The sequence below is a fragment of the Hippichthys cyanospilos genome, chromosome 1 (assembly GCF_059441005.1).
Source record: "Hippichthys cyanospilos isolate Australia breed blue-spotted pipefish chromosome 1, RoL_Hcya_1.0, whole genome shotgun sequence".
Lineage (NCBI taxonomy): Eukaryota > Metazoa > Chordata > Actinopteri > Syngnathiformes > Syngnathidae > Hippichthys > Hippichthys cyanospilos.
In genome coordinates this window covers 9,361,815-9,384,743 of record NC_142369.1, presented here as the reverse complement: position 1 = coordinate 9,384,743, position 22,929 = coordinate 9,361,815, and the positions used below count along the sequence as shown (strand labels likewise).

Here is a 22,929-nt window from a genome sequence, read left to right as displayed (position 1 = left end):
TGAATATGAACACAAGTCCTCAGGGCTCAGTCATGTGATGTTGGCAAGCTGAGCCATGATTGGTTTTCTACCTGAGACATTGAGCCTGTGATGTCATTTTAAGGTTGACAGCAAACGGCAAAATGCATTTTTCAAGGAAAATAACTTTTCAAATTAAGTATAGACAAAATATTTTATATATATGAACCTTTTACTGCCTAATAAGTAATGTATGTTACACTGGCGTTTTGAATAAACGATCCCAAGGACAGACAATTCCGTTTTATTCAAGTCAAAGTGTGTGTGAAATTAGAGCACTCCTTCTGTGTTTAATTCCGGTACTTTACCGGCTATTTGGAACCCCTCGTGTAGCTGAATTAGGGAAGCAAAGAACTCTAGATATTATTTGGCAACGTGTGTTAATACAGTGTTTTTAGCTCAGGAAACGACAAAAGCTCTTGACTTCAGCTTAGACGAAATAATTATTAGGCAAAGACAAATACTGCAGTATGTACATCAATAAGTGAGTCAACAGTGTAAAAGACCAAATAAGAGTTCACAGTGACCTTTGCAAGCGTCGGGTCTTTCAACTCGTCACTAATTTGCACTTTTCAAGTATGTCCAACATTGAGCGAGCGATCGATTGACTCTTCTCCGCGGTTAGCGTGGCCCGGCTTCTTCGGGCTCGAGCAAAATGGCTTTTTCCTCACTCGTCCCTCCCGCCCTCCACGATCCGGTAACGCTGGCGGCACGAGGACGGCACCGTCAGCGGCCACGCGAATACCACCGGCACGGTCGTCTGGACGTTGCGCTCCAGGAAGTTGAAGACGGGGTTCCACCACGTGCGCGACAGGAAGTTGTTGGGTACTCGACGGAGGGCCTGGCAGGGAGTAAGGATGGCGCTTTAGTGAGACAGGATGCTTAAAAAGTGAAGTTGACGATTGCGCCGTGACAAGTGAAAAGTTTAAGCGATGAAGCCACAGATTTGTTTGGATTTTAATTTTGCCATCTGACTTGAGATGCAATTTTTTCAGATTTTTTTTTCATTGTGATTTTTTTTCAGTAATTAGTTTTGTTTGCAGAAGTAGTATATTTTTTAATTATTTTTAGTTTTTTAAAAATGCTCCATTTTAGTTTTTCCACTCTTTAGTTTTTTTTTTCATACATAGTATGTTAGGGCTGCACAATTAATCAAATATGAATCGCAATCACAATATTGGCTGCCACGATTAAATAAGCTGATCCTCGTTAGCATTTAAAAAGCTGGCAACCGTGCATGTCTAATCAAGCACTTTGTCATCCTACCACCAGGGGGAAATGTTTCCCGCATGACCAAAAGCTCTGCTTTTCTCACCCTGATATATTATTTACCAGTGTGAAATGGTGTTGAGTTTCTCACCTGATTCCTAATGTAAACATTGCTAGCTGTCAATTGAGACCCATTTTGAAAAATTGGATAGGCAAAAAATTGGAATAAATTCGGTTTGAAATGAGCGAAAATGACATTTTGACTGCCAATTGATAAAAATTAGCTTAAAAGTAAATAATGTGCTTCGTTCTAAGTGGGCTGGTTTTTTTATTTTCATTACAGTCAGCAAGTAAATTAGCTGTGTTGCCCCGTGTGCCAAGTTTTTGCAATGTCTTGGGTGAATTTGTTTTGGATATTATTTACTTTATTTTAGTGTATCATTATTATTTGTAAGTGTCAAGCCTTGAAGCCTTGTTTAAATACTGTTTGTTTGTTCTTTCAATGCCTTTTATAACATGTTTGAAAATGAAACCCCAACCCTAACCCTTCTCGTTAATAGTTACACTCTAAAAACAGTTGGGTTTAAAATAACCCATGATGTGTCTAATAAAGGGCCTACTCTATATTTTGGGTCATTTTAACCCAACACAAGGGGTCATGCCGTATGAAACTTAGACATGTTTTCACCATCTAGTTGAAATTTCAGCTCCCTTTGAGGTGTAATGCAATGGATATCAAGGTTATTAAATAAACGCTCAATGGGCTTTAGATAGAAGAAGCTTTACTCTTACGTGCGAGCTGGCCATGGTGTGGTACCACCAGAAGAGCCTGGTGGTAACGTAGTATCCCACCAGGACGTCGATACTGTAGTGCTCGTGCGACATCAGGATGCATAGCACGCCTGAGGCGCTGAGCAGCCAGCAGATCCACTGGTACCAGCACATCCAACGAGGAGAATCTGCACCCGGCGGGGTCACGTTAGGTCACGCCGCGTCATACATGCCGACGCTATTTCTGCTTGTGTGTTTTGAGAACTCACATTCTTTAATGAAGAGGTAGGATAAGGTCAACATGACCGTGTGGCCACTGTACATGAAGTCGCCGCACATCATGTGGGAGCTGGTCAAAGATAAACCTAAAATAAGAGCATTTGTGAGCTTGTAATAAATATTTGAATCAGTACTTATACTTTTACGACACGGGTATCTGTACTTCTGCTGTAAGTAGAAGTTGAAAAAAAAATCTGAATAATCATAATAATAATATCTGGCAGAACTTGAGATGTGGTGACCATCAAATGATCCGAATTTCTCGAAAAGGGGTGCCACAAAGATCTATTTCAGGGCCACTGTTATTTTCCATATATTATTCATCTGCAAATGAACGACGATGAGTGTAAGCGTGTGTTGGACCTCCTCCAGAGATGAGCTGCAAAATCCTCCAGATCTTTCCTGCCGAATCATCGTACAGCTGAAAGAGTTCATGACAAAATACATCAACGTGAGAAGATGACAGCAAGCGAGTATGTTTTATGTGTGTGAGTACACAGGTGTGTTAGAGTACCTTGGGAGCGCACACCATGTGTCTGCCTGGAACGGGCAGGGTGGTGATGTACATGGTGATACAGCGGTACAGGTAGAGTGTTCCGATGAGGAAGAAACAGCGACGCCCCACTATGGCTCTGACGTGAAGGAAATTGAATTGTCACAGGGTTGTTATTCTCAAACAGACTCAACAGTCGTGAGCAGAAATGTAACTAACTTAATTTCACTCAGATCACCCTTAACTCATTCAGTGCCAACAATTTTCAGACACTCCTTCACACCACTATGTGAGGAAAATTAAGGAGAACATTAAGATATATCGTATTATGGAATAGTAAGACATAAAAATACATTCTTGGGTATTGAATGAGTTCAAATGCATTTTAGACATACATAGTTATCCAATTGGAAATGATCTGGTGAAGTCTACTGTTGCCATAGCAGTGAAAGAATTTATATAGTAAAGCATTCAAGCGGATGAAAAAAAAATGTCTAAAATAACAACTAAGATATTTAAGATATCTTATTTTATTTTTTTCTATTTTAAAGGAGGCAAAAGTCAGCAAATTTTTCTCTCGAACTTTTTTTGTCACAATAAACACAGTAACACATATAACATTATGTAACGCATTAGACAAAGATTTTTCATCACTGTTAAAAAATATATATGACTATATATAGGACTAAGTAATGTAAAATAGTCAAATGTTGCACCTGTATTTTATTTATGCAAAAGCGTGGAGCTGCCAATGTATCCAAGTACATACTTTTGAAGTTGCAAATACGATTCAGAGTAAAAGCTGAAATATTTTCCCACATTGTTACGGATTATTGATTTGCACAACTACAAGTGGGGAAAAAAAGCACCCACTAACTATGACATAGTTAGACATAGACTCTATGCATTATTTTTTTCCCATAATACTAAAGGGTATGTGCATGTGCAAGTCAATATTCTGTGGCATTATGGAAAAAACATGTTTTTAGCATTTACAGTACTGTAGATTCAAATGTATTTGCAAATATGTTCAAATGAATTTGCCAGTCAAAAGTTCACTCAACATTCGGCAGCTCCATGCTTCTGTATATCTTTATTGTTGTAAGTGTTAAATCAACAAATAGGTTATTTCATTCATTAGATATATTTTTTCCAAATGAATTGGTCATTGGGATTTTACTCTGCCAATTACCAGAGTCAGCCTCATAAAATCCACAGTCAGCAATAAGTAAAAAATCTTTTTTGGGAATAGTGGTAGGGCAGGTACTATATAATTATTTCTAATGATGCATTATTGCGTAACAATGAATTGTCACACACCCGATATTTACATGAGACTGCTGAGATGAAAACAATGATAATAGTTTCTGTCACGTAAGTCTAGTAGACATGGCCACAAGCCAAGAATGCACTTCTCACCACATGATGAAAATAATTCTTCAAGTTTAGCGCAGGATCACACCTCAGCGAGCTCGTGGGGCGGTGGCGTTCTTTACCTGTGCTTGAGGAGGAGCCACTGGACCAGCCAAAGTCCCATTAGGATCAGCCCGTTGACCTCGGTGACGGTGAAGGCCCAGGGGACGTGGCCCACATAGTCGAAGAACTTGTCGGGCAACGGCGGGCTCACGGACTTGTCGGGCACCCTCTCGTGTACTATGGTGATGATCACAGTGGTGAAGACCAAGTTGAAGACGGCGTAGATGAAGGCCACGCCCGTTTTCCACCACTCCTTGGGGAGGCGGTCAACGTGCTCCTCGGGAACCGAAATCTTGATGTAGTCGCAGTGACGCTTCAGCCCGCTGCTCAGGCTTTGGACCAGCTGGTTCTGCTGGAGAAGACCGCTCATTTTGCCGCGCTTGCTCCTGCCGTCGGGGGCGTCGGCCAGCGACGGGGACACGGGAAGACCGGGGCTGCCGTTAGGGCGAGCGGGTGATGAGGGTGCAGTTGTTGTTACGCTCACTTCCACGTGGGGACTGATGTCGTCGTCGTCGTCCTGGATCAGACCCGAGGCCGCCATGGCACTCTGGGATGACGGCGACTCAGAACGCAGTCCCGATAATAATCACCAGGACCGAATCTTCGATCGTGACGGTGCCTCCCAAGTGACGCCGGCTCAAACGGTTTTGGGAGCAAAGCTGAAAATCAACAAAGAGTTCTTTCATATTGTTTCATATTCCAATGAGTTTAAAATGAGTTATAGGTGGGCTTCATCTAACATGAACATGAATAATCACTGAATTACATGTTCAAAATGTGAATAACACTGGCTTGATCTTTCTTTTCCTATCCAGTAAAGTACATTTTCCAGTTACAGTTCAGCTGTAGTATTTAAGAGCCACAACTCACACCTAGTCTTTCTACACCTTGACTGCCTTACCTGAACTTAGTCCCTTCTGCACTTTATTCCTTTATTTCTCTGCCATCTTCAAAAACATAACAGCCATAGTCATAAGAAAGTGACAGAAACATATGTAAACAAAGAGCAACAGCTGGCTAGGGGGTATTTGCGTTCATGGACTGAGAATTAAGCGGGACAATTCACCCGTATTTTGCCTTCAAAAGGAAGTTTGTTTTATGTAGCATCGCTCCCTGTTGTCGACTGAAATTGACGTCAGATCAAAATACAGTATCGACTTTCGAAAGTCTCGTGAATATAATCGGTTTAAAAAACACAAGATGATATTTGGAGCTGAGTATTTTCAAGAAGTCAATTAGCGCAATTAATTTGAAAACCAATGACTTAGATGAAGATCCGAACACACTTTGCGACCAATTTGAGGAAACCGAAGAAATTACTTTCTCCCGACTGTAATTGTGTGCGTTGTGTGCGAGAGAGATAGACAGAGAAAGAGAGGCATTGGAAAAATGTTGTTTAAACTTTAAACCGTGGTTTGGAATGACAAATATAAATAGCGATATGTATCGGAACGTTGAAAAAATGACAGCACCGTTCTGACGTTGAACAAAACATCCTGTGTGACTTCCTGTTTACGGCTCCCGAATCAACATCAGGAGACTCCAATTAAAGCCCATTCGTCAACAGTGGGCGTGATGTCCCTTTCCGGACCATGAAAATCGTTGAAATAATAATAAAAATGTTGAAAAAAAAGTTTTTAGAGACCACGATGGTGTCAAATGAAACAAACATACATGTTTGTATTTGCTGCACCTCTAACGCCTATAAAGGCACCGAGCGACCAAATCGTCATTAGCCATGAAACGTTAAAAAAAAAAAATTGTTCGCGTCCTTCAAGGGAACGCAGACCGGAAATGAAAAATACACCTGTCGGGACGGATTGAAAACACTTCTTCGTCAAGAAAACAACAGAAGTGAACAAACACACTTACCGCTTCAGATGAGGATATGAAAAAAAAAGTATCCCGACAGATTGGATTTTTTTCTTAGGGGGGGCGGTCACAAACTTTGAGTTAGTGTACCGAGTGTTGTTTCGACTTGAACGCTTTGCGGTTTCCACAGCTGTGAGATTGACGTCTACTTCCGTTTACGCCTCCACCCATCCTTTCCGTGACTCACCTGAGTTCGGCCAAACTCGTTTTTGTCCGGACCAAAAAAAAAAACTGTTCTACGGAAGCCTGAACATGTCAGAATAGAATTCTAAGTCAATTATTCATGATCTTTTTTTTAACTTAAAAACGGAGTGTTTTCTATAAATTCAAAATTTTACATTCAATCATTTGAAATTTATATCATGGGAACATTAACATATTTGAAAATACGGCCGAATTAATTGTTTCTGTCAAAGCCTGGGCAGACAATACACCGTAGAACCTGAAAACAAAACAATTATGCGGTTTTAAGCATTTGTATTTCTATTATTTATGCATATGCCAAGCGGGCAGGTTGCAAGTACAGTAGTAAATTTAATACAATGCAGTTTGTTTGCACTCCACTAGAGGACAGTGTTTCACAAATTGCACCCTCATTTACTTCAGTCATTCCGTTGATAAAATTTGTTGATAGTATTTTTTTTTACTACGTATGTCTAAACATTGTCTCATATGTGTATCACAGGGGGTGGCAATAAAGGTACACATTTACCATGTTTACACGGCCATTCTGCAACTGGCTGTTGATGTAGGAGTAGGCGTGGCCCTCGGAGCTGAAGATGGACTGGGACAGCTGACGGACAAACGTTTTCTGTCGGCGTCGGTCAACACAAAGCCCGCAGAAATGGACTCAGACAAGATGTTTCATCCAAGGTTGGAAAACTACCGCAAGTGTCGGCGAGCATGTGTGATTGTGATTGTATGATATGAAGCGCACTATAGTTAGTGTGGTTTGAACGTGTTTTTTTTTTAAATATCAGAACGTTTTTTTTGAGTTAGAAAGTTTTTTGAGGTTAGAAACTACACATTTTTCTAACAAAAAAATATTTCTGCTACACATTTTCTTTTTTTTGTCATAAGGTCACCGCACTGTAAATGTCGTGGTGTATGCGTGTGAGCGTGCGTATTTACAATTGTCACGCGTGTTTTCTGTATGCGCATGCGCACATCAGCCAACGTTATTTTGAGCGAGCACAGCTGTCGCGTGCAAGCCATGTGAGAACATTTTTTTTTTTTTTTTTTTGCAGAGGTACACGTTTGGAAAATGGATGGTTGTGTATATGTCCAGTGTGTTTAACCTTGAGTGGTACTCTAGCCCAGAGTCATGAAGAGCTGATCTTTTGGCCCACCTTTCAGCCTTTCTGCAGCCCTAATGAAGTTGGATCCCGAAGATGGCGGGAAGATGATGGAGTACTTCGAAACCCATGCGTTGCTCGCCAAAGAGAAAGCTCGTAAGACATTTAATTAATAAAATTAATTAATTAATCAAATCCATTCCAGGGGGGCTTCATCGTTTGTATTTTTGGCAGTCCTGCAGGCATCTGTGCGTGAGCAGAAAAAGCTCCTGGTGGAAAACGGCAAACTGAAGAAGGACATCGAGGAACTGAGGCGCGAGCTCCACGATAAACAGAGGAGACGCGTGGGTACGAGCGCAGGAGGTCGTTGGCAGCAAACGATTTTTCTTCTTTTTCTATCCGTTTCTTTCAGCGAAGGCCCTACTCTCACCCAGCAAACTGGTCAACACATCTGCTTCACCTGCCGCCGCCATCGCTGGGTCGTCGGCTTCCCCGGCTGAACTCGAGGGGGGATGCAAGGTGGCTAACAGGCCAAGAGGAGACAAGAAAGGTGAAGGGTCAGAATTAAGACTTTTAACAAGATGAAACTTGGTAGGTCTTGTGCACCAAAAATCGCACCCGACATTAAAATCGGGTCGAATTAATAACCCCAAAAAAGTTGAGTCAAATGAATAACCTCACATCTCGGGAATAACCCCCCAAAAGTGGGTCCATAATGGGTTCAATAACCCCAAGAGTTGATCAATAGTGTGTTACTCATTTGAGCCAACTTTTGGGGTTATTCATTTAACCTGAAAATAAATAACCCCAAAATATGGTTTGAATTGCTTATTCATCTGACCCATCTTTTTGGGTTCCTCATTTACCCCGGAATAAATAACCCCAAAAGTCGGGTCAAATGAATAGCTCTAAAAAGATGAGTCAAATGAATAACCCAACAATTTGTGTCAAATGAATAACCCAATCATCTGACCCAACTTTTTAAACAATTCATTTAACATGAAACAAATAGCCCAAAAAGGGTTAACACTGCTTATTCTTCTGACCCGAGTTTTTGGTTATTAATTTAACCCAGAAAAAATACCCCTAAACCTTGGGTGAAAACGATGACCGAAAAAGTGTATTCAAACATATAAACCATCAATTTGGGTCAAATGAATGACTAAAAATTGATCAAATCATTTCGCTTCATTGTGTATGCTCGCCTCTGGACCAACTTGTCTCTTTTCTTACTCAGCAGCTTGTGAAGCACTCCCTCTTGGGACAGCGCCCGCGTTTGACGTGTCTCGCCTCGACCTGAGAGTTGGACGCATCCTCAGCATCCGCCGCCACCCTCAAGCGGCCAATCTGTCCGTTCAAGGAGTGGACGTTGGCGAAAAATCCCCCCGCTCCGTCGTTAGCAAGCGCCGCTCGGACGCCGATCAACCGGTTTGCTCTTATTCTTCTTGTTCATTTCCGTGCCTTCTTTTTTTGTGTCGCTAATTTTCTTTTGCCCGGCAGCTCGTCGGCTCACTGGCCGTCTTGCTTTGTAACGTCAAGGCCTACAAAGTGAAGGGCGTGACTTCGCACGGCCGATTCCTGCGCTGCTATCAGGCCGACGGTCCGGTTGAGCTGCTGGCCCCGCCTGCAGATTCCAACCCTGGAGACAGAGTCACTTTCCTCAACTATCCTGGTAATTATAGTTACACTCTTAAACACCCACCCATCCATTTATAAAGACAGAAAATGGAAGACATGAATTTGGCGGGTCTACCACAGTCGACTGTTACCTGTCACTCACAGGGCACCTAAAAATGGACAAAACTGTCCTATCCGCCTCATTGCATTGTGCCAACCTTGGCCACAGGGTGGCAGTATAAAACAATCACAAAGGCAGAAACTAATCGATCATTCCTCATAGAAGATAAAGAATAGATGCTTGTGCATTGTGACGTAATTGTGAATTCTGTTGTTGCTCAACTGTCTTAAAACTGCCAGCTTAACCATTAGCAAGCAGGGGTATTTTCTATTAGATGTGACTTTAAACTAGCTGGCCGTGAAGGCAACGTTGTTTGGTAGTTTTTTTGGTATTCCATTCTGATGGAGTGATAACTATGAGCAAAATGTCAGCGTCACAGAATTAAAAATACAGCTATTTTTCCCATATCGGTAAGTTATATCATCTTGATATATCCGTTGCGCATTATGTTAAGTATGTTTCAGATTTCTCACATTGTGAGTGGTCGTTGAACGCCGCGCAAGTGTAACATTGAAAACAGTTTGGTTTTTTTTCCTCACGATGCAGCTCGAGTTGATTTTGCCATAAATACCCAAAGTTGCAGACCATCTGTGTTCCACCAAGTTTATGATTCTGTGTATATACCAAAAGACCGCAATTAATAAACCAGTCAAATGGTTATTTCAGTGTTCTCTTAACGGTGCACACAACTTTATACATTGCCACTCTTAATTGAATCAGCTGGAGACATCATTACCTTTACATGATCTTCTCCATTTGGTTTATATTCCAGTGTGAACAAAGATGGACCCGGACGTTAGTTCAGCCTACTCGCTTCTTTTATTGACAATAATGCCATAAAAGCCTCAGTCCCTAGCTGTTAACTACCAACTAACGCACACATGCAATGGAAAATTTGCCAATCAATGACATGGCAATGGACTAGTGTGCATATGTGTTTGCCAGGTGAACCTGACCGGGAGCTGAAGGCCAAGCATCGGGTGTGGGATCGTGTCCAGCCCAGCTTACAGGTGGACGCCCAGGGTGTAGCCAACTACAAGGGCTGTGGCTTCCAGGTGAAGGGAAAGGGCCTGTGCAGGGCGCCGTCCCTCACCAATTGCACCATTGGGTGTACATAGACCTGTGACCGGCGCCGTTTGATGACATCATCATGGTCACACGGTCTTGTTTTTTTTAAAGATGCAAACACATCGCATTTGACGCCATAATCAGTGAGTGTTTTTTTTCTCATGTTCCTTCAGTGTGACAAATGAAAGCCCTACCCTTGTAAGATTGTTTATTGTCATATTTCTGTGCCATGTGAATGATGTTTAATGTTTACAGGTATTTATGATTTTCTTGACAAAATCGACTTGACAGCTGTTTGTGTGTTTTATGTTTGTATTCACATTTAGTTGATCACTTAAAACATTGGAGAGTGGAAAATAAGCAAAAAACATAGGGCAGACATGCACATTATACATACATATATATATATATATATATATATATATATATATATATATATATATATATATATATATATATATATATATAGTCACAGGAACATAAAATCTCCTTATGATTGCCACCCTAGATCACTCGCTGATGTACCCAGCTGCCCAACATCATCTTCATCATCATCACAACGTGTCTGTTTCCTCCTGAAAAAACACATCACCAGTAGCTCTGCTGAAGGTTTGCTGTGAGAAACGAAAGTTTGGTTGAGTTCATTTTCTCATAGAGGAAGAAATCCATGATTTTACATTTCAAAATCATACCGAAATTTAGATAGTGGGTAAATGGGGCACATGCAGTATACAGAAACAAAGAACTGGTTCTGAAGAAACTGGCTGTTTGTGAATGCGGCTCGACAGAAAGTTCATTAGCATCACACTTAACTCTACCTCCTAACTTCACTTCCTCCGAAACCCGTCTGCTCTTTGCCCTTAATCATTTTAAAAGCCCTGTTAATTTAGAGTAGCAACGTCTCGACCAGATGATTATTCTAAGTGGCCCCAAACTATATATATATATATATATATATATATATATATATATATATATAAATATATATATATAAATATATATATATATATATATATATATATATATATATATATATATATATATATATATATATATATATATATATATATATATATATAGAGAGAGAGAGAGAGAGAGAGAGAGAGAGAGAGAGAGAGAGAGAGAGAGACAGAGAGAGGGCACACATAAACGGACAATGGAGTTGTCATATGTATGAGAATGCAGATCAACAAGGGGTTCATTAGCATGTGGAAACTGGGCGCCCCCTTCCCCCAAAGGGTCACTTCCTCCGACACTGGTGTAGTCTGGTCTTTGCCACGTGAGGGCTGGGATGACGGGCGTAGGCGGCAAATTTGAACTTTGCCGCTACCAGGAGGGATGCTGAGGCACCCGAGGGCGGCGTGCGACAGGCGAGTCCTTCTCCGCAGGGACAGCGTTGGAAGAGCTCCAGGCTGCGCTGCCGCTGCTTCCTGCGCTGGCGAGAACAAACTTGTCCCTCCCGTAAGACGGGCTTGCAGATACGTGTCCAGAAGTGGCGAGCGCAGCACAGCTCGTCTGAACAGTCGGCGGCGGTGAGACACGGGTCGCCCACTTGGCCTGACGACATGGGATCACTTAGTGAGACTTTTCAGCTTTTCCTGTCTGATTTGATGTGAAACTCACCTTTACCGGCAGATCCTCCGACCACTGACTGGTCCCTCTTGCTCCATCTTGCCTTGGGGGAGGCCACCGCACTCACCCAGTCATGCTCGGTGATCTGCTGTGATACTATGGTGTTGTCGTCCGGAATACACACACCTGATTCAAGATTCAAGAGTTTTATTGTCATATGCATAGTCACACCACACAACAAAATTCTTATTCTGTTCTCCTCCCCAAGATGATTACATTCCATAATCGAGCAAACAATAAAGTAGGCAATGAAACAAAGACACACAAAAAAACAGCAATAGAGCAATAAGGGCAGTAATAGTGAAGCACTAACATATATATATATATATATATATATATATATATATATATATATATATATATATATATATATATATATATATATATATATTACTGTATACATATATAGGTATTTATTTATACAAGATGTGGGTATCTTTGACAAACAATTCGATTAGGGTTTGAGTCTCCGATTCGATTCAGCATTGATTTTTGATTCAAAACATTTAAAATTTTAAAACCATTTAAATAGTTGTAAATGATAAAGGCCTGATACACACATGTTCACGTTGTCCTGCCAGGAACTCGAGTGGGAGTGATTATCAGGCTACACAGGTCTTACTGTTGTTGCAGAGGTTGCCAGGGCAACACATCCCATCTCTATGGCAACGCCTCGTCCTCCTCCTGCAGGTCCGGCAGCGAGAGTAGGCGGGTCCTCTGTAGGGGGTGTGGCAGTAGTTTCCCTCGGTGCACTCCAAGTCGCTGATGCACTGCCGGAGCTACGAGCACGGGAACACACAAATAACGCCAAATCAACCTCTCGCGGTTACGCGCATCGAATGAACACTCACCGTCAGCTCCCACGCGCTCCCGTTGAACGAACCCGCGGGCCCCTTGTGCACGACCACCGTCCGAATGGAGTTAAGGCGGACACGCGCCAGGGAGAGCGCGCACAGCAGCGCGCCAAGATTGGGAGTCATGCTTCAAGAAAACACACACACGTCTTTCACTTCTTGGCGTCAACTGCGCAGAACACGCATGCACGTGCACTTTATAAGCCCCGCGCTCGTGACCCGCCCAAAACTTTCACGAATACCGATACCCCTCACCCCACCCCACCGATACGGGATGGGGTTCAGTAGAAGGATTTCATTGTTATGAAATAAAAGTTCCTTTAAACTTCAAAGATTTCTTTGAACTCGTGATGTGAGCGTTATCGCTATGAGGGGCGCTTTCAAAATAAAAGACCATACTATACAGCCTTGCTTCTTTCAAAATACAATTGTGAACACGGAGGACTCATTTAAACATGCAAACACGGATCGAGAATGCAGCACACAGAGATGAATAGGAGAAAAAAAAAATACAGCATTAGTGACATCTGGAGGTCGCATTGTTTGTTTTAAAACTAAAACTGAAAAAGCGTTTTCATGAACAAAATAATACAAACGATATATATATATATATATATATATATATATATATATATATATATATATATATATATATATATATATATATATATATATAAATACATACATATAAACAAACTAAAGTCTAACGTCAAAATAATGTGTGGGAAATCATTTATTGACAATGACTTTCATGGCTCTCCCAAACAATAACCAATGAAAATAAACAAACAATGATGATCATGAGTTGAATTTAGTGACGGCCGGCCAGCCTGTGTGAAGGCGGATCCATTCAAAGTAGTGCGCCACCTGCAGACAACAAAACGTCCAGGAATTAGACTGTTTCCTAAATGCTTAAACCGGCCTGATTTCATCTAGAAACCAACCCCACAAAAATGTGCACGTTTATAGCAGATTATCCCGATGGGCATGACTGATTGTCTGATTTTTTTATTTAAAAAAAAATATTGAGTTTTATTTTTTGTAAAATTATACCAATTCTGTAGAAAAACATCATCTTAATTCATATCTCTATTGTAATAATTGTTCAGGGACCAGAGAATTACCAGTAGTACATTTTCGATTGTATTGTTTTTTAGTAAACAACCGATTAAAGATTTATCGTCATTTTATTCTGCCAAATATCATAATGAACGTAAAAAAAATCCATATCAATCAGGCCCTAGTAGTGCGTATTCGTGATTATTGACAATTATAAATTCTACCCGGCCTACTCACACACGGACAAACCGTCAAAATTTCTATCACCTGAGTATAAACGCCCGGGAAGCCCGGCTGACCACATTGATCGCCCCAGCTGACGACGCCCCACAAGTAAGACACGCCCAAGTGGTCCTCGCACACCAGAGGGCCGCCGCTGTCCCCTTGGCACGAGTCCACGTTTCCGTCCAGGTCACCTTCACACATAAACGCGCACACACTTCAACACGGGCACAAACTGACAACACTGCGACGGAAAAAACACACCGACCGGCACACATCATCCCGGGTTTGAAGCGGTCTTTGTAGAAACGCTGGCAATCGTGGATGAGGGACACTTTGGCCCACAGGAGAACCTGCGAGGCTTTTCCCTCAGGAAGACCTTAAAACGGCATGTCCACAGAAGCAGAAGCAGAGTTTGTCAGATATAATTTGTAGATCTTCACTAGCAAATAGTCGCAAACAGCATTTTATCCATTAGCAACGCTCCTCTCATAAATTTCGATAGTCGTGCTAGCAACGTAGCTGTCTTAGGAGACGTATCATTCACATCTTAAAAAATATTTTTTACTTTTGCCAATGAGAGAATTTCAGCATTCAGGAGTCTTAAGTCTACACACCTGATGTACGCCCCCAGCCAGAGATGCTACATGTGTGGTTAGCATTGAAAAGTTGCGTGGACCAAGGGACGCAGGCGGGTTTCACCGCAGGGTTGTCCTCCATACACTTGCCGGGCTCCTGCGGGAGGTCCTTGAGCCGTACTAGTGCGATGTCGTTCTCGTACGTGCTGACGTCATACCTGCGGGACAGCGTCGGAGCTAGCGATGCTAACAAAACAATGCTAGCGAGGTCGCGGCTTACTTGGGGTGGATGATGATGTCGCCCACGGGAATGATGTCGGTGGTGTCCTGAGGCGTCGACTTCTTCCAGATGGAAAACTTCACCCGGAACGCCGATGGGTTGGGTCTGGGAGGACACACAAAGGGTGATCATCAAATAAATGTCTGGAAGAGTAAATGTCTCTGGATGCCGGTCCTCAAATAAATACTCGCGTCCATTAAACTCACCTCAGTAGGTTTTGTACCTAAAAACACAATTTTGTTCTAAATCTCATTCATATTTACGGTATTTCCACTAGCAACCACTAGATGGCAGCACACTTATTGTGTTTAAAACTTGAAAGATAAAATTTGAAAGAAGTGTAATGAAATTGTAAGTACAAAATTATTGAATGTCATCTGTTGTAATCCTGCTTTTTATGCTTACAGGAAGCAAAAGCTGTAGGTTATTTTATAATGTAAATCTTTGGGCATGATTTTTAACTCATTCACTCCCAAAGTTGTAGTTATATGTTTAGCAGAGCTGGGTATACTGTCACTCTATTGGCCCGTTGTTGAAGGAACACTCACCTTCAACGAGTGCTTTATATGTGATGCAAAACCGGGCTTTTGTTGTGGATGTTAATTTTGAGTTATTGACGAAAATAAAACATTTTTGACAAAGGTGTCCAATTTAAATTTCTAGAAAAACAACCTTCTTAAGATCTTGACTTTTCACAGGAAATAATAATTATATATATATATATATATATATATATATATATATATATATATATATATATATATATATATATATATATATATATACATATATACACACAGACACACACACACACACACACACACACACACACTGTATATACACATTCATATTGTGCAATCCTAGCTCTGATCTTCACATAGGCCAGAAATTCAATCGCAGGTACTTATTTACAGGATTAATTTTTCAAATAATAGGGTCACAAAGAGTTAGGAAGATGAAATTCATCAATGACTTTCCAAAGACGTACCTGACGCAGTGCGCTGCCGTGATGATCCAGCATCCTCCGATGTAGGTCCCCCCGCAGTTAACCTTCCCGTTTTCTTCCAGGCCCACCTGCCACTGGATCTGCGTCTGTTTGGCGACGGGCGCATGAGGCACGATTGCCAAACCCGGCGAGCACGCTCGGGATCACGCAAACTCACCCGGTTGGCCAAAATGCCGCCGACGACTCTCTTGAAGCGACTCACTCGATCCTTTACGCTGTCGTCGGAAGCGGCGGTCACGTTGGGAACGCCGCACTGCAACTTGGACTCTAGATGTATGCGGCTAGCGCGGGTTTCTACATCACGCCACATAAAAACGGCGCATGGTGCGTTTGCCCCTTTGTATATGAAATGTGCACTCCGAGGTACAGACCTTTCCAAGGAGAGACGTATTCTGCAAGCAGGAGAGGGAAGGATGCAATCATCGATCAAAATGGCGGCGGTTTCAAGTGTGATTCTTCAGAGTTCCTACCTGTGATGTTTAACTCCGCCCTGGCGAGCTCTGTGCAACATCAGAAGTTGATTACTGTACGCTATTGCTAATGCTAATTTTTCAGAGACACATAGTGTGTTCCAAGCTAATTTTTGGAAAGTTTTGGCATGTTGAAAATCGTTACCAAGTTGAGCGTAATAGTTTGACTTTAAAATGGGAACAATGTGAATTTGTCGTTTTGAATGTCCTAACAGGAACGAATGGGGAATTTTTTGTTAGAAATGGTGACTTTTGGAAAAACAAGAAAACCTATAGCGCACAAGTTGTGAATTTTTGGAACATGTTGAATCACAACATCAGATTCATATCATTGGATTGATATGAATCAGATTAATTGTGTGTAAGTAGATGCATGTCGAAACAATGATCGGAAGAGAAATAGGACAAATATTCCGCTGGCGTCAGGCCGAAACCTCATTAGTCACAATTTGCTGAATATCAGATTAACCCTTGTGGCATTATGTAACAAATTATGGAAATTCAATTCTTTTATGACATGTTAAAAGAACCAATGGGAAAAAAACACTAGGGAGCTGAAATTTCCAGCAGCTGATTAAAACATGTAAAATTTCAAAACGCAACGATTCTGACAACTCTATGTGATTGCAGCTGGAAGTTCGAGATTTTGTGTACAAAAAATATTATTGTCCAGATTTTGGACCATATAAAACCATTACAATTACAATTTTTGGGATGCATTTTAATAGGATTTATGAGACTCATTGTCCTGCAATTTTTGCAACATTATTTTGAGCAAAGGTCCAACTATGTCAGCAAACCAAAAATTCTTTGTTGACTTGTGTTTTACAGTCGGCATGACAGTCTTGGCGGTTAATGGACCAATTAATGGCTAAGTCTTCGTTTCATCATCACGTCACAAACTACAGACAGACCATAAAATTTTTCAATGTTTTTTGTGGGTGCTAATAAATTGAACCCACATAATACATATAAAGGAATAGAACTGATGCTACTGAAAAAATTGAGTGGTTGAAGAGAAAAAGTATTCATCAATAAGTTCAATTATTACACCTTTAAAAGCGTTTACTAAATTAGGAAAAAAAAATGCAATGTGTATAGTTTGCAAAGTGTGTGCACAAGTGTTAAAAAAAACAACAACAAAAACCATATCACTGAACTGAATAGTTCACAAGTGTGTTTGTAATTTGTTCTAATTCTTGACCTGAAGTTTTGAAAATGGCTTGCTCGATTTCAAGATAAAATGCAAAATGTTGAACAAACTCCATTTTTGGAATCATGTGAAAAGTCCTCATTTAGGAGGAAAAAAAGAACCTGCCTGACGCCAGCCTTATGTAAAATGCTTTCTGCATTCATACAATAAACATCCACATAGAATTATGAACTACAGATAATTTCAAGGCATCGATTCATAAACGCATGTATAATTCTTAGTGTTTCAGCCATTAGAAAAAAAAATATTAATCAAAATACGTTAAATTTGACCTAGTTCAAGAATGTATTGTGACTTTGCGTTTGGATCTCACTGTGCGCGCCTGCTTCGTCTTCTCCCGCCAAACAGTCCATCTGTCCATCAGCCCGCGCATCCGCGTGCACGCACACACCCGTCCCGCAACGGAAGGCGCCACTTCTGCAGCCTGGCGGGAGGCGGAGACAATCGATGTGATGGCGGGAACATCTTATGCGTGCGCTCGTTTCTGTGCGCGTTTACGTTTGCAGCACATTTCGTCACTGCGGTCGCCGCAGTCGTCGATGCCGTCGCAAGTCTGGGTAGCGGATACACACTTCCCGTTCGCGCACTCAAAGCCGCACTCTGATAAAAAAATTAGCAGGGTGTGTGTGTTTGTATGTGTGAGTTGAGAGGTGGGTCAAACGCTTTCACACACACATATACTTCTGAAACATCTACACACACTACTGAGAAGCTCTCTAACACTATTGAAATGCTTTCACACACACACAATTGAAAATTAACACACTCTCCTGACACCATTTGAAGCATGCACGCACTAATTACACGCTCACACACACTAAAGAAACATTCCCACACACACATATATTGCTGAGACATCTATACACACGACTGAGAATCTCTCAAACGCAGCTGGGACACTCAAACATTAAAATGCTTTCACGTGCACAATAGAAAATTATTACACTACCCTGACACCATTTGAAGCACACACACACACTACTTAAGAGCTCTCACACACACATTAATGAAGCCCTCTCACACACACATATACTGTACTTCTGAAAACATCTATACACACTACTGACAATCTCTCAAACACACCTGCCACCCTCAAAGACAATTGAAATACTCATATACAATTAAAAATGAATACACTCTCCTGACACCATTTGAAGCACGTACACACTACTCTTACACTCACTAATGAAACCCTCTCACACACTACTGAAAAATTCCTCACTCTATTAAAAATATTCCAAGAGAAAATTAGTTATTAAAATGAAAACTATTTCACATAATTGCTACAAAATATTACACAAATACTGATCCAATCAGCATTTTACATAGCTTACAGTTATGTAGTTTAAAGAACATTTCAATTGTGTGTCAGTGCATTTTAGTATTCTGCGAGTGTTTCAGTGGTGTGTGAGCCAATCGTATTTCAGTTGATTGCTTGAGCATTTCAATGTATGAGAGCTTTTCAGTAATGTCTGAGCATGTCAATGTGTAAGAGCATTTCAGTAGTGTGTGAGATTTTTTTGTCAAAGCCTCTTTATAGTGAGTAGGGAATGTTTCTTTAGTGTGTGTAAGTGTGCTTTATGGTGAGTAGGGAATGTTTCTTTAGTGTGTGTAAGTGTGTGTCAGTAGTGTGCACGAGAGCATTTCCGTTTAACATTTGAGAATGTCAGTAACATGTAAGAAATTTTCATGAAACAACTGCAGTTGTGTGTGACATAGACCTGAATTTTGCACCTTACGATCTCTCCTACCTTCTGGCACGTTGGTCTCGCTGTAGCAGGTTGCCGTAGCAAGCTTCTGGTCACCGCTGACCTGGACGCTATCATGGATAACGCATTCGGCCAGCGACATCTCGAAGCCTTGGCAGCGAATGCTAACGCAGCTGTCAGGAACCTGCGGGAGGGCATGATCTTGGCTTGGGGGACTGGGTGTGATCGAGCCAGCAGATGCGGCGCCACTGCAGGACACACCAACAAACTGTTAGCTTATTTCAGCATTTAAATGCAAGAGAGATATAATTAGCGTACGTGAGAATGTTTCAGGAACGTGAGCGAATGATTTTTCAGTTGCCTCGAAGAGCATTTCAGTAGTTTATGCAAGTCAATAAAGTTTGAGTGATGAGACTGAAAGCAATTACGATAATTACATTATGAGAGCCCTTTCCCTGATCTGTAAAATTGTTTCTGAATAGTGTGTGAGTTTCAGAAATGTATGTACGCATGAGAGCATTTTAGTCAAATAAAAATAAGTTCCAGTAGTCAATGAGAGGATTTCGGGACTATTATTTGAGTTTCAGTGGTGCATGTGAGATCATGTCAGTTGAAAGATTTGAGTGTTTTAGTATTGTGTGTGACAGGGTGTCAATCTCATGAGAGTGAATATTCTTTAGCGCTGCGTTTAAGGGCGTGCCTGTTATGTGTGTGTGTACAGGTTCCACTATGTATTAGAAATGAATTCTACAGTAAGGTGTGTGGGGTGTTTCTGTTGTGGTTGTGTGACATTCATTCAAGAATTTGTGAAAGTGTCTCGGTCGGTTGTGTGTGAGCATCGCAATACTGAATGTGAGAGAATTTTTGCATCAGGTGTCAGGGCATTTCAGTAGTGTGTGTAGGAGTGTCTCAGCACATTTTTTGAAATCCAAAGAGTGGTTTGTATGAGTGGCATTTTATTATTGTATGTGATAGCATATTATGAGCATGAATCATTCTCAGTATTGTGCATGAGAGTGGACCATAGGAGTATGTTTGTGTATATTTCAGTAGTGTGTATGTGTGTGTGGGAGTCCATTTCAGTTGTTTATGAGTCATGATTGCAAATGTATTTCAGTAGCGTGTGGGAACATTTTTTCCATCTTAAGAGTGAATGATTTCAGAAGTGTATGAACATTTCAGTAGTGTGTGTTTCCAGTGTCGTCTCACAGGGAGTGGTCATGATCCTTGCAGGCCACATTGGCGCTGGCCATGTCCCAGTGCTTCCCACACACCAGAAAGTGCTTCCCTCCACCGGGAGTTGTTTCATCTGGAATGAAGACGCTGACTACGCCCGTATCAGAATCCAGAAAACTCCTGAACTTGGGTTGCTCCTCTGCAGTGGAGCACACAAACACACGTTGCGTTTGGACGCTTGGGAAAGCCGGCGACTGGAGATAACGTTGAGAGCAAACCTGTGCAGGATTCTCCAAAGTGTGACATGCTCGACTTCTTGCTGCGACATGAGAGCGCCATTGCCTGTGGGACACAAGCATAAATTGTGAGACAACTCTGATAACTAAAATATTTTAAGGTGGTTCTAAAATGTTTTTTTTTCAAGTACCACCTATGCAGAGCTCTCTAGTTACCACCATAGTGACCAATATGAGTAAAAAAAATATGCCAAAGTCTAACATCATGCAAGTTTCCAACTGTGCTTAAAAATCCTTCTGCAACCCAGCCTATTCATTATATCCACTGTAGTGAAAAAAAAAAAACTCTTTAGTTAGGGAATTCAAAAACTTCTATCTTGCATTTCCTGGCCAAAAGCCAATGGCGTCCCACAGCGCATGGGATTCAGCTTTATAAAATTGTGGTGCCGGATATAAAAAAGTCTAAGAACTCCCACACACCTGGCAGTAGGAGCGGTAGAGGCGTCCATAGCGTCCACACACTGGAGTGACGTCCTCGGAAGGACATAAATACGGCGGCTTGCAGGAGCAACGTCCTTCGATGCATCGCTCCCACGGGGGACAAAACACCAGGTCACATGACGCACGCGTGAGCCTGGAAACACACGTCACCCTGAGCGGCCTTCGCTAACGACAGCGAGATGCCGGGAACCTCAACCTACTTCTTGGCCAGACATTCCTCGGGACCCAAAAAGTCGTCTGGCTGATTCACCGCCTGGGTGAGCTCCTGCTGGCATAAGGTCACGTGACCACAACACAAGTTATTTATTGATCATGTACCACATGCCATCTAAAGCATGATACCCAAACACTCATCACTAAGGCATTAATATCAATATTTCTCTGCGGAGGATAAAGAAAATGACTGAGATTTACGTCATCTTTTTAAATGATAAAAGGGTTGAAGCACAGTAACACAGATGATAATTAGCGTCAGCGTTAAGCTAGTGAGCAGAAAGGCTAAGTTAAAAACACAAGTCTCATTTTCTTTTCTATTTAGAGATGGAAGTGATTTTTGATTTGTAATTGGAGAAAATATTTTCTTTTAATTCAATCCGAATTTGAATCTTGTATTTATATAAATAATATTATAACGTGAATGCTGGAGAATCTGCAGACATGCAGTCCCAGACACAAGTTTGGAAATACCCATAGTTCAGTGTTGTTGTTGTTTTTTGTACTTTTTTTAATTTTTATTTTTTATTTAAATAGGTCGTGAATTGTATAATAACAAGATAAGGTAAGGTTTGGCCACCAGGCGGCACTAAAACAATCATACACACCCCGTTTTATAGGGATACAAACTTTTTTAGCCATTTTCAGCAGTAAAACCCTAGTATTTGTCTATAATGATATTGATGACAACTTTTTTCATGTACAATTTATATATATATATATATATATATATATATATATATATATATATATATATATATATATATATATATATATATATATATATATATATATATATATACATATATATGTATACACATATCCTGAGAATGCTTGGATTGAGAAGAATATAAACAGGTCTATAGGATTGAATGATTTCATGCATTTGAGACCATTTGAATTTGAAGTTGTTTTCGAAATGATGGGTTGGTGGTCACATGACAGGTTTTTCTCCCTTTACAACCCATATGCAAAAAAATAATGCAACAACCTGGATCTTAATATATATGTATGGATAACAAGCTTAAATCTTATACTACGCATTACAATTTGGAACACAGAGAAGGATAAAGATGAACTCACCAAGTTGGAGGTGCAGATGAGGAGAAGCGGCAGAAGACAAACTTTCATCCTGACCGACCTTCTCCCAAAAACTGTTTACTACCAAAATCCAGCGGAGCTTAAACAAGCCTCTGATGACACTATCCGTCAATTATTAGCTCGCCTCGTCAAAGAAGGTCAAATCACATCGATCCGTCCGAGAACACCACATCAAATATCACACGGCATGAACCAGCCAAGAAACAGAATATGACAAAAATCAAACGATATACGTACGTACCTTGCACGCCGAACAACCCAGTGGGCCGCCTTTGTTGTGTTCTTGCTATGGTTTGTTTGTGTTGTTCACATTAGTTGTGATTGTTGACAGTACACATAGGCATGGGTCAGAGGTCAAGTGAGGACAAATGAGACAGTGGTACACTTTGTGTCAGTGTTCCAAATTATTACCGTCTGTACAGGCCTGCATACTTTGTATGTGTGTATATATATATATATA

General features: G+C 41.1%; 4 protein-coding genes across 7 annotated transcripts; 1 reads left to right on the top strand and 3 right to left on the bottom strand.

The window, feature by feature from the left end:
- Nucleotides 1-246: 246 nt before the first annotated feature.
- Nucleotides 247-6,315, bottom strand: LOC148429000 (phosphatidylcholine:ceramide cholinephosphotransferase 2-like). Of its 3 annotated transcripts, none has more exons than XM_088426653.1 (8): nucleotides 5,719-5,983; nucleotides 5,148-5,193; nucleotides 4,267-4,905; nucleotides 2,792-2,909; nucleotides 2,641-2,698; nucleotides 2,268-2,363; nucleotides 2,020-2,186; nucleotides 247-859 (listed from the first exon to the last, which is right to left on the bottom strand). In XM_088426653.1, exons 3-8 carry the CDS (start codon nucleotides 4,785-4,787, stop codon nucleotides 686-688), a joined length of 1,134 nt encoding a protein of 377 aa, XP_088282779.1. In that variant the 5' UTR covers nucleotides 4,788-4,905; nucleotides 5,148-5,193; nucleotides 5,719-5,983; the 3' UTR covers nucleotides 247-685. The 3 variants fall into 3 exon arrangements, with proteins under 3 accessions (XP_088282779.1, XP_088282787.1, XP_088282772.1); XM_088426661.1 differs by lacking the exon at nucleotides 5,719-5,983 and adding an exon at nucleotides 5,313-5,693; XM_088426646.1 differs by lacking the exons at nucleotides 5,148-5,193; nucleotides 5,719-5,983 and adding an exon at nucleotides 6,119-6,315.
- Nucleotides 6,316-6,905: 590 nt separating this feature from the next.
- LOC148428999 (aminoacyl tRNA synthase complex-interacting multifunctional protein 1-like) lies at nucleotides 6,906-10,421 on the top strand. The gene is made up of 7 exons (XM_088426141.1): nucleotides 6,906-6,991; nucleotides 7,475-7,569; nucleotides 7,648-7,761; nucleotides 7,826-7,963; nucleotides 8,654-8,841; nucleotides 8,914-9,085; nucleotides 10,097-10,421. Exons 1-7 carry the CDS (start codon nucleotides 6,963-6,965, stop codon nucleotides 10,267-10,269), a joined length of 909 nt encoding a protein of 302 aa, XP_088282267.1. The 5' UTR covers nucleotides 6,906-6,962; the 3' UTR covers nucleotides 10,270-10,421.
- A 921-nt stretch (nucleotides 10,422-11,342) lies between these two features.
- Nucleotides 11,343-13,269, bottom strand: LOC148428998 (dickkopf-related protein 2-like). The gene is made up of 4 exons (XM_088424703.1): nucleotides 12,703-13,269; nucleotides 12,474-12,630; nucleotides 11,843-11,977; nucleotides 11,343-11,776 (listed from the first exon to the last, which is right to left on the bottom strand). The coding sequence occupies exons 1-4, from the start codon at nucleotides 12,829-12,831 to the stop codon at nucleotides 11,460-11,462; spliced, it is 738 nt and encodes a 245-aa protein (XP_088280829.1). The 5' UTR covers nucleotides 12,832-13,269; the 3' UTR covers nucleotides 11,343-11,459.
- Nucleotides 13,270-13,420: 151 nt separating this feature from the next.
- On the bottom strand, nucleotides 13,421-22,547 carry cfi (complement factor I). 2 transcript variants are annotated; one of them, XM_088412155.1, is made up of 17 exons: nucleotides 22,452-22,547; nucleotides 21,356-21,420; nucleotides 21,135-21,288; nucleotides 20,697-20,760; nucleotides 20,452-20,617; nucleotides 19,285-19,490; nucleotides 18,032-18,133; nucleotides 17,847-17,957; nucleotides 16,321-16,350; nucleotides 16,222-16,242; nucleotides 16,008-16,144; nucleotides 15,833-15,936; nucleotides 14,845-14,949; nucleotides 14,604-14,782; nucleotides 14,255-14,365; nucleotides 14,032-14,180; nucleotides 13,421-13,572 (listed from the first exon to the last, which is right to left on the bottom strand). In XM_088412155.1, the coding sequence occupies exons 1-17, from the start codon at nucleotides 22,497-22,499 to the stop codon at nucleotides 13,504-13,506; spliced, it is 1,821 nt and encodes a 606-aa protein (XP_088268281.1). In that variant the 5' UTR covers nucleotides 22,500-22,547; the 3' UTR covers nucleotides 13,421-13,503. The 2 variants fall into 2 exon arrangements, with proteins under 2 accessions (XP_088268281.1, XP_088268280.1); XM_088412154.1 differs by having other exon boundaries at nucleotides 21,356-21,423; nucleotides 22,452-22,545.
- Between the last annotated feature and the right edge of the window lie 382 nt (nucleotides 22,548-22,929).

Bases quoted from the DNA above. Each gene is read 5' to 3' on its own strand.
- LOC148428999 (XM_088426141.1), top strand. From the start codon at position 6,963: ATGGACTCAGACAAGATGTTTCATCCAAG. The intron at 7,964-8,653 runs GTGAAGGGTCAG...CTTACTCAGCAG, and splicing joins GCCAAGAGGAGACAAGAAAG to CTTGTGAAGCACTCCCTCTT. The intron at 8,842-8,913 runs GTTTGCTCTTAT...TTTGCCCGGCAG, and splicing joins GCTCGGACGCCGATCAACCG to CTCGTCGGCTCACTGGCCGT.
- LOC148428998 (XM_088424703.1), bottom strand. From the start codon at position 12,831: ATGACTCCCAATCTTGGCGCGCTGCTGTGCGCGCTCTCCCTGGCGCGT. The intron at 12,631-12,702 runs GTGAGTGTTCAT...CCGTGCTCGTAG, and splicing joins GGAGCGCGTGGGAGCTGACG to CTCCGGCAGTGCATCAGCGA. The intron at 11,777-11,842 runs GTGAGTTTCACA...CCATGTCGTCAG, and splicing joins CGGAGGATCTGCCGGTAAAG to GCCAAGTGGGCGACCCGTGT.
- LOC148429000 (XM_088426646.1), bottom strand. From the start codon at position 4,787: ATGGCGGCCTCGGGTCTGATCCAGGACGACGACGACGACATCAGTCCC. The intron at 2,187-2,267 runs GTGAGTTCTCAA...CGCCGGGTGCAG, and splicing joins CTACCTCTTCATTAAAGAAT to ATTCTCCTCGTTGGATGTGC. The intron at 860-2,019 runs GTAAGAGTAAAG...ACTCCCTGCCAG, and splicing joins ACACCATGGCCAGCTCGCAC to GCCCTCCGTCGAGTACCCAA.
- cfi (XM_088412154.1), bottom strand. From the start codon at position 22,499: ATGAAAGTTTGTCTTCTGCCGCTTCTCCTCATCTGCACCTCCAACTTG. The intron at 17,958-18,031 runs GTAAACGCGCAC...GCCTCCCGCCAG, and splicing joins TGACGAAATGTGCTGCAAAC to GCTGCAGAAGTGGCGCCTTC. The intron at 14,181-14,254 runs GTCGGTGTGTTT...TTATGTGTGAAG, and splicing joins ACCCGGGATGATGTGTGCCG to GTGACCTGGACGGAAACGTG.